General features: G+C 48.6%; 1 protein-coding gene across 1 annotated transcript in view; it reads right to left on the bottom strand.

The window, feature by feature from the left end:
• Positions 1-10,079, bottom strand: part of LOC119458718 (uncharacterized) — a 37,123-nt gene extending 27,044 nt beyond the window's left edge. The window contains exon 1 of the mRNA XM_037720574.2: positions 9,856-10,079. Coding sequence (XP_037576502.1) covers positions 9,856-10,062 — 207 coding nt within the window. The 5' untranslated portion in view covers positions 10,063-10,079. The remainder of the gene's footprint in view (positions 1-9,855) is intronic.
• Positions 10,080-10,566: the final 487 nt, after the last annotated feature.

Below are 10,566 nucleotides of genomic sequence, written 5' to 3' on the forward strand. Positions count from 1 at the left end.
AAGAACGTATTCTTACCGTTGGGTCAACAGACATTGTCGACGGAGACGCATTGGTTGTACCTTCTCAGCGTTTCATTTCTCGAGGACTCGCGATCGCTTCTTGCTTGGTCCGGTTCTCGAGTGGCTATGTCAGCCTCACGGCCTTTAATACGACTCCTGAGCCACTACTACTACCGAAAGGGTCTACTGTCGCCAAGCTTGCCGATGCTGCGCCGGTATGTGTCGTCAGTGTTTCGCCTGCCACATCTACCGCGCATTGCACGCCCGCAGAAGGCCACACTAGTGCTATTAAGGCCACCTTGAGGGTAGATCTCAATCCGGCCCAGATCAATGCACTCCTCACCATTTTAATGAAGCATGAAGCTTGTTTTGACGTTTCTTCGCGAGGCCTGGGTCAGACCACTGTAACAACTCATCGAATTGAAACAGACGGCTCTCGCATCATTTGCCGTCGCCCGTACCGTGGGTCACCTTCGGAGCGAAAAGTTATACAAGAACAAGTGAACAACATGCTGACACGCAACATTATAAGGCCTTCAGCAAGCCCTTGGTCTTCTCCTGTTGTGCTTGTTAAAAAAAGGATGGTTCTGTGCGCTTTTGCATCGATTATAGGGCGCTAAACAAAATTACCCGTAAGGATGTTTATCCAATGCCACGTATTGACGATGCTTTGGATACCTTACACGGTGCCGAGTATTTCTCGAGCCTCGACTTGCGCTCCGGATATTGGCAGATTCCCATGCATGAGCCAGATAAAGAAAAGACTGCGTTTGCTACACCTGATGGCGTTTTCGAATTTAACGTGATGCCTTTTGGACTGTGCAATGCACCAGCTACGTTTGAACGTAGGATAGATACAGTACTCTGTGGCTTAAAATAGAAGACCTGCCTTTGTTACTTGGACGACATTGTCATCTTTTCATCGAGTTTCTCCCAGCACCTACAACGTCTAGACCAAGTTCTCGCGTGTCTAGCAAAAGCTGGTCTCCAACTCAATACTAAAAAGTGTCGCTTTGCAAGCCGAAGCATTAAAGTATTGGGCCACGTCGTCAGTAAGCATGGCATCCAGCCTGATTATATATATATATATATATATATATATATATATATATATATATATATATATATATATATATATATATATATATATCTTGCGAGACAACTTTTAATATGTATTATGTTTTATTACCTCGACGGTTTATTATGCAGGCCGCGCGCTGAAGAGAATGACGCAGGCCATGATGATTATATACAGATGAAGATGAAGGGGCAATATAATGCTCACACAATTACCCCGCACATGGAAGCGGCCAACCTGGCCGCTGGCTATGGCGGCGAACGCCGTATGAAAGGCTTTAAACGTGAAACATGCAGAATATCTGTGGTACGTCAGCGGCCGTCCAAAGGCGTAACAATGGGAGTGCCAAGATAGTTAACTGGCGAAGTCTGTTCCTGAACAGTGTCGGGCCCCGCAAAACGGGACTGAAGTTTCTCGCATAAGCCAGAAACGCGAACTGGAGTCCGCATCAACACTGTCCCCAGGGTGGAAGGAAACGACATGGTTGGATGCATCATAGTGACTTTCGCGGTCTTGTTGACTGGCGTCGGTGTTGAGGCGGGCGTGTTGGCGACACTGGGCAATACGCGAAACAAACTGCTCACACATTGAGTGAACCAGGGCACGGGGACGCCAAAGAAAGAGACGTCGAGGACAGTGGTCGGTTGACGACCATACACAAGGACAAAAGGCGAGTGCCCCGTTGTGCGTTGGACGGCAGTGTTGTAAGCAAAGGTGAGTAATGGAAGAATAACATCCCAATTGGTGTGTTCAGGGTTGATGTACATTGAAATCATGTCGGACAGCGTACGATGAAAGCGCTCTGTGAGGCCATTAGTTTGAGGGTGGTAGCTGGGAGTCGTTTTATGGATGGTATTAGACGCACGGAGAACATCGTCGAGAAGTTTAGACAGAAAGGTCCTGCCGTGGTCACTCAAAAGGATACGTGGGGCTCCGTGTCGTAAAAGAATGGCTTTCAAGAAAAAGGATGCAACCTCGGCTGCGGAACCGGAAGGTAGTGCGGCTGTTTCAGCGTACCGTGTCAAGTGGTCTACAGCTGTGACAATCCATCGTTCGCCGCCATCCGATAAGGGTAGTGGTTCATACAGGCCGATACCAATGACTGCGAAAGGAGCTTCAGGACACGGGACAGGTTGTAGCAGTCCAGCCGGAGTCAGTCGTTTGCGGTGTTGGCAGATCGAACAGGAAGCCACGTATTTTGCTACGCTTGTTGCAAGTCCAGGCGAAGAGAATCGGCTGCGAATTCGCTCATAGGTGTTATGGAAACCAAAGTGACCGGCAGTGGGATCGTCGTGAAAGGACTCCAGTATCTGGGCCCGAAGTGATCGGGGAACTACAGGAACCCAACGGTGTCCTTCGGTATGAAACACGTACCGGTATAGCACCGAATTTTCGATCTTGAAGTTCTTCAACTGCCGACGGAGTCGAGCGTTAGGTGTGCGAGAGGATCCCCGAATACGTTCCATAACGGAATGGCAGTAGGAGTCACTACGTTGGCAAATTGCAAACGTATGAGAATGGCTGGGTGGGAGCCGGTCGAGAGCTGCGAGTGAAGGAAATGCAGGAGACACGTCCGGCGGGTTGCTCATGGAAGGTGGTAAGCAGGCAGTGTTTGAAGACGGTGGTAGGGGACAACGAGAGAGAGCATCGGGATCCTGGTGTTTGTTTCCAGACTTGTAGGTGACGTCGAAGCCGTATTCTTGTAAACGAAGTATGCAACGGCCGAGACGTCCTGTTAAATTTTTTTGCGTTGCCAACCAGCACTAGGCGTGGTGATCAGTAACGACCGTAAAGTGGTGGCCGTGCAGATAAGGCTGGAATTTTTGGATGGACCAAACAACGGCAAGACGCTCTTGCTCGGTAATCGTATAATTTTTCTCTGCAGCTGTTAGCATGCGACTTGCGTATGCGAACACACGTTCTTCGGAAGTTTGCTGACGTTGCAGAAGAACAGCGCTCATACCGTGGCCGCTGGCGCAGTATGTAGAATAGTGGGTGCGGTGTTGTCGAAATGACAAAGCACAGGTTCGGACGTGAGGGCACGCTTGAGGGCGTCAAAAGCAGTTTGGCATTAGTCCCGCCATACGTAGGCAGCTCCAGAAGGAAGTAGTTGATGGAGCGGCGCCGCAATGATGGCAAAGTTACGTATCAAGCGTCGGAAATACGAAGCTAGGCCAAGAAAGCTACGCAAGTCTTTGGCGCATTGAGGCCTGGGGAAGCGCAGGACAGTGGTAATCTTATCGGGGTCAGATCGAATGTCCTCCTTGCTGACAAGGTGTCCGAGTACTTTAATGGTTTTGCTGGCGAAGTGGCACTTTTTTGTATTCAGCTGAAGGCCAGCAGCAGAGAGGCATGTCAAGACTTCGTCGAGGCGCTGCAAGTGCTGATGGAAGGTCGACAAAAATATGAAGATGTCGCCAAGGTAGCATAAGCAAGTATTCCACTTTAGGCCCTGTAGTACAGTGTCAATCATCCGCTCAAATGTGGCGGGAGCATTGCACGGGTCGAAAGGCATTACGTTATATTCGTAAAGCCCATCGGGTGTGGCAAAGGCAGTCCTTTCCTTGTCTGCTTCGTGCATGGGGATCTGCCAGTATCCGGAGCGTAGATCAAGGCTGGTGAAATACTCCGCGCCTTGTAATGAATCTAACGCACCGTCTATTCGGGGAAGCGGATATACATCTTTGCGGGTTATTTTGTTCAAGGCAACGTAGTCTACGTAAAATCGCACTGAGCCGTCTTTCTTACGCACCAAAACGACAGGTGACGACCAAGGGCTTGAGGAAGGGCGGATGATGCTTTGTTTCAGCATGTCGGCAACGCGGGTATCGATGATCTAGCGTTCAGCGGAACAAACGCGATATGGCCGCCGGCGCACAATGGAAGTTCCATCTGTGTGCCTGTGATGAGCCATTGCAGAAGTCTGTCCCAGAAGAGGAGAGTGCACGTCGAAGGAGTCTTTATGCTTGGATAAAGACTCCAGTACTTGGATAAACAACGCCAGTAACTCCTCCGTCTGCTGTGGCGTTAGATCTGTGCTGATTGCTCTCGCGAAAACAGAAGCAGGGACCGTATCTATAGCTGTGGGTGCTTGTGAAACAGCAGTAGTCGAGGTAAGCACAGAGACAGGTTGAGTGTCCAAGACTCAAACAGCGCCTTTAGGAAGAAGTACTGGCTCAGTTGTTGTGTTGAGTACAACCAAAGTGGCCGTGCTGTTGGTGAAGCGAACAAGGCTAGGTGCCAGAGCAATCCCTTTGGATAGGCAACGAGCTGATGGTAAAACAAAAACGTCACCATCGGCGATGTTAGAGTTAACTACAAGAAGTTGTTCGCGGCCAGGAGGCACCATACAATCGTCAGCAGTTCGTAAGCGAAGGCGCGGTTCGGGCACGTCGTCGGAATTGTCGGTCTCGGTCAAGTTAACGAGGCGTTGACGGCACGAAATGAAAGCAGACGCCAAAGAGAGGAAGTGCCACCCTAGTATAAGCATGTGAGCACTGGAAGTCAACACTGCGAACTGGATATGGTGGCGAATCCCGTCAATCGAAACTCGAACGGTGCATTGCGCGGATGGCCGGATCACAACATTATTTGCACCACGTAGAATAGCTCTATTGTAAGGTGCAGTAACCTTGCGTAGACGAGAGCACAAGTCAGCGTGAATAATAGAAATAGCTGCGCCCGTATCAATCAATGCTGGAACTGGTACACCTCCTACAAACACTAATAAAGTATTGACCGGGTACACTGGAGGAATTGCAGTCTGTGCGGACCATGCAGCCTTCCCTCCAAAAACTGCACCATCTAGTTTTCCGATCGGTAGTCCGGAGTGCGGGAGGCCGGTATCAGAGGTAATGTCGAGCTTCAGAGAGGGCAAGGCGAGCGGCGGCGCCCTGGGCGGTAGTTGCGAGGCGCTTCGGGATTTGGAAGCGGAGAAAGTGAGCGTGGGGAAAGCCGGTGCTGGTAGGGACTCGGAGGAAGCAACGGGTCTCTCTCGTAAACACCGTAGCCACGGCGTTGGTCCTGTTGTTGTCTTCGACAAAAACATGATATGTGCCCGCGAATAACGCAATAATAACAAATCAGGTGGGGCGTAGGCCGGGTTGGGTAAAATGCTGTGGCAGGTGCACGAGGTGCCAGAGTCACCAGATGGTTGGAAGTAGTAGGAGCAGGAGGCGTTGTCTGAACGAACGCTGGTTGCATAGCCGCAACCTGGGCATACAAGGTCAACGGCGAAGGAGGGGCACAGCCCACAGTGCAGGTCATGGACGACAGCTCCTCTTTGATGATGTCGCGCAGGCCAGGAACCGAACGTTGCGGCTGAAGAACGGGAGGACTGCGCAGGCCGTACACTTGGAGCTCTTCGCGTATGAGAGTCCGAATCAGGACACGCAGGTCCGTATCCGAGGAACGAGACGCGTCGCAGGCGACAGGTTGTAAGCGGATGGCCTCCAGGGCGTCCAGATGCTGGCAAGTCACGATAGCATCGTTAACGGTATTGGGATTCTTGATGGCCAGTGCGTTGAACGCGACGTGGGCAATGCCCTTGTGGATATGACGAGCACGATCAGATTCAGTCAACCCTGTGTCAACATGGAGACAAAGGGCGAGCACGTCCTCGATATAAGAGGTGCATGTTTCCCCGGGAAGTTGCATGCAGCCATCTAGGAAGGCCAGCGAACAGGGTGAGATAGCGCTGCCGCACGCTGACGGTCCATGAAGGAACAGCCGGTGGGGCAGAGACGGTGACGCTGGGGGCTCCTGGTGGATTTTCTTGGGGCATGGTGGCGGAAAGACGGAGCAAGCGGCGACCTGAACGAAGCTCCAGGGAAACTCTAAGTCGTAGAGGACCAAGGGATCGAGAGCAGCCTCCACCACTTGCGAGACAGCTGTTCAACCTCGACGGTATGCAGGCCGCGCGCTGAAGAGAATGACGCTGGCCATGATGATGAAGAAGATGAAGGGGTAACAGAATGCTCACAATATATATATATATATATATATATATATATATATATGTATAGGAACCGAAGTCCACAAACGCGGTCATGCGCAGGACAAACGGCACATTTCGATGACCTAATGAAAAAAGTGTACACTATTAGGACTGACCATGATCATCATGATCACATTATTCTTATGTCTACTGTACGACTAAGGCCTCTCCCAGCGATTTCCGTTAACCCTGTCTTGCGCTAGCTGATTCCAACTTGCGCCTGCAAATTTTCTCATTTCATCACCTCACCTAATTTTCCGCCGTCCTCGACTGCGCTTCCCTTCTCTTGGCACCCATTCTGTAACTTTAATGGTCCACAGGTTATCTACCCTACGCCTTACATGGCCTGACCATCTGCACTTTTTCCCTTTGTGTCATCTAGAATATCTGCTATCCCCGTTTGGTCTCTGATCCACAGCGCTGTTTTCCTCTCTCTTAACGGTACGCCTAACATTTTTCCTTCCATCGCTCTTTGTGCGGTCCTTAACTTGTTCTCGAGCTTCTTTGTTAACCTCCAAGTTTCTGCCCCATATGTTAGCACCGGTAGAATGCAATGATTGTACACTTTTCTTTTCAACGACAGTGGTAAGCTCCCAGTCAGGATTTGGCAATGCCTGCCGTATGCACTCCAACCCAATTTTATTCTTCTGTAAATTTCCTTTTATGCTTCTGTAAATGCTCGGGGTCCTCTGTGACTAGTTAACATGGATAAACGTACTCCGCTAGAGATTCTAGAGACTGACTGGCGATCATGAATTCTTGTTTCCTTACCAGAACATTATCTTTGTTTATTGCCTATTAATCTTCAACTGCACTCTCGGTTAAGGTCCTCAATCCTTTGCTGCAATTCATCTACAGTGTTAGTAAAGAGGGCAATGTCACCTGCAAACCGAAGGTTGTTGAGACATTCGATGTTAATCCTCATCCCTAAGCCATCCCAGTATAATAGCTTGAATACTTCCAAGCATGCAGTGAATAGCATTGGAGATATTGTGCCTCCCTGCCTGTCCCCTTTCTTGATGGGTAATTTCCAACGTTTCTTGTGGAGAACCAAGGTAGCTGCGGAACCTTTGTAGATAATTCCCAAGGTATTCACGTATGCCTCCTGTACTCCTTGATTACTCAATGCCTCCATTATTGCTGGTATCTCTACTGAATCACATGCATTTTCAGAATCTATACGAAAGCCATATAGAGAGGTTATATCAGGACTGATATTAATAGCGAAATCCTTTCTCATAAAGAATCACCGATGGTACATGTGCCCTCCCCCCCCCCCCCTAATCTTTAAGGTGTATGTTTCTGTTTTCTATTTTATCTCAACACGGCGTTGACTCAGTTAAGAGTCAGTTCCATGTGGTCGTGTTTTTCATATCTTTGTCCGTGTTGCTTTTCGGCTGTTACAAAACGTACAGTGAACCTGTCCGTCATATTTAACTAAAGCGGGAAAAGTGGACACGTACATATTATACCAAACTACAGGCTTCTTTTAGTAGTGTGAACTTCTAGTATTCATTTTTAGCGTCTCAGTTTCTTTTCGAAACAACTATTTCTTTTGTAAAAACCAGCATGGATTTAGGCGTGGCCTGTTAACCATCACATAGTTACTTCATTCGGCTAATGAAATATTGGCAACCCTAGACCACTGTGGCCAGTCAGCATAGTTTTTCTAACTTCGAGAAAGCCTGCGACCAGGTATCGTGCACAAAGATGATGATAAAGCTAAACAGCATCTTACCCAATGAACAAGTTCTACGTTGACTTGAATCGTATATTTGTCGCATCGGAAGCAGCTCGTGCGCATATGCGCTTCGAATTCAGCACTTGCTGTGGTGTTTAATCAGGGATTCGACGATGCTTCGCACTTGGGCCACTTCATTTTCTTATTTATCTGAACGACTTGGCTTCTGACTATTCCGTACGATGTCGCTTATTTGCGGGTTTTTGTTAGGAATAAGGAATAACCAGCTGGTGTCAATCATGGTAAATAAATTAAATATCGTGAAACACACGCACATATGGTAATTGTGCCTAGTTTCCACTTACGTGATAAGCAATACGGACATTATACTAGCCGATAAATTTGTATATTTTGGAGCAACTATTCATTCCAATATTATTTATAATGCAGCACGTTTCTTCAGCGGAAATCAAAAAGTCATGACTGCTAAAGTAGCGCTTGAAACATTTGAAAAGTGCTACCAAATTAACGGCGCAGTAATTTCTCGAGTGCACTGATGGTGCTCGCCACACAATATGCTGAAAAAACGCCACTGTGAAAGCCCGTTGGCGTCTCGAGCCGTGATTCTGCAGCTGGGGTTCTGGCAGAGACGTCAGCAGCCATTTCGCGATAACATTGATGACCGCGACAGTGAATATGACACACCGATGTCATCCATGTTGGCGAACCAGTACACTGAGAAGCTGGCTCCGTGCGGTCACGTGCACGCTATCTTAACGCGAAGAAAAGCGCTTAGTTTTATTTATGAAATAGGGTTCTTCGTTTTCGGGTCCTACGTTTTTCGAAATTCGGAGGATAAAAGTCGCGTCTTATTAAAAGAGGGACAACTGAAGTCATATCGGGGTTCTTGCTGTGTGGCCGCCCAAAGTTTCGAATACTGCTAGTGATCGGCTTTCAGAAACAGTTAACACTGGCAATGATCTTTCTTTGGACACAAACGTTTCCTTTAAATGCAGTTCTAGCGCATTGCCGCCGTTAAGATGTTTGCGACGGGCGCAAGATGCGCCATTGCCGTATTCATGTAACCATGGCTAACAAAAGGGCGACAAGCCGGCACTCAAGGCCGGTAGACGCTGAACATAATATATATCGCGGTTTCTGGTTGAATGCTACTGAAAGTCAAGCAAATATGTCACATTAATATTTTAATAGTAATGTTATTATATATCTTGACCACTTTATCACACGACGTAGGCAGGGTTCATTGGACTTGTAGCACCTGCATACCCTTTACGAAAGGGCTAAGCGCCAGGGAGAAATTGGCTTTAATCCGATCTTCATATTATATGTTCGGAGTGCGAAAATCGTGAATTATCTGGTTTTACCGGAGAACGAAGGAGTCGAAGGACTCTATTTTTTTATCCATACGAGTATGAAAATAGGTACATCCGAGTCACGGCTGTCAGACTACTGTGTCAGCTCCAGACACTACATAGCTGCTAAACGTCATGGATCAACTAGCCGGATCGCATGCCTCACTAAAAGCAAGTTACACCAATTGCAGATGTTGTTGCAGGTCGCTGACGCTAAAATTAAATTTGGCACTTACATGTAATATAATAATTCGCAACAGGCAAGCGATAAACACAATAAAACAATTATAATGCCGCCGACAAGTAACACCAGGTATCATTTATCGTTATTTCCAAGAATAATAAGCGAATGGGACGCCCTTCCGCAAAACGTGGTCCATTCAACCACTCCCTAATTGTTTTCTTATTTTCTGGAGTGCGGGCGAACTTGCAACGTCATGCGTCGGTTTTCTCTTTTCTTTTGTGGCTTTGAGTTCTGAGCAAGCCCCTACGTCTTTGCTTTTGGCAGGAAAGGTACACCGCGTCAATGCTATTCGATGAGCACTGTTCACGACAAGGCTCCACGGTTACTTTGTTTGCTCCCTCGAAGGGAAAGTTCTCATTCTTGTCATATTATGCAGCCACTCCTGCCTCGACTTCCAAGCCGGAAGTATCGTTAAATAAATAAAATGAACACGATGCTGTTTACAGAGCCAGCCCGGTGGCGCACTTTCTGTCAAGCGCCCACCTTCTCGTCGTGGGTGTCGATGGAAGCAAGCTCGAGCCCGTGGCAGTCGTCCATCTCGCGGCTCTCCACCTTGACGCGCTGGAGCTCGGTGAGCGCGAACTTGAGGAGCGCGTCGGGTTCCTCGGGATCGACGGCGCGCAGCCGCGGCGCGGCGGCGCCCGTCGCCGCCACCAAGGCCACCGCCACGAGCAGCCGCACGCCGTTCATGGATGCCGCGGGATGCGCCGCCGTCTGGATCAGGGAGGCTGGCCATCATCGACCCGGGCGACGCCAGCGCCATCCTGGGGCCTAAAGAGGCGCGCAGCTTAGATCGATGTGGAGCATAACAAACATTAAGAAATAACGATATTATGACTCCTTTTACGCTGTCCGAGGCAAACTCCCCAGAATTGGCGCTCTTTCTGTCCCATTTCCTGCTCCTTTCGCTAACATTCTGCGCCACAGACACTGACAGTCATTCACCAACTAACCTGACGCCGTACTTCCCTGCCGACAACACACAAACGTTTTAACATTCGGACTCAAAAGCGATGTCAGCTACAAAAAGAATGTATCCTGCGCCTTTCCGGTAACTTTCACGAACGTTGTGCCAAAAATCACACTCTGCTAGGCTCACTGTAGCAAACCTTCGCTGTATGCTGTAGAAACCCTGCAGTATAAATAAGGCCTATAATATTACCCATATCTCTGTGATACCTCATTTGGCGCAAC

Source organism: Dermacentor silvarum, chromosome 7, assembly GCF_013339745.2.
Source record: "Dermacentor silvarum isolate Dsil-2018 chromosome 7, BIME_Dsil_1.4, whole genome shotgun sequence".
Taxonomy (NCBI): Eukaryota; Metazoa; Arthropoda; class Arachnida; order Ixodida; family Ixodidae; genus Dermacentor; species Dermacentor silvarum.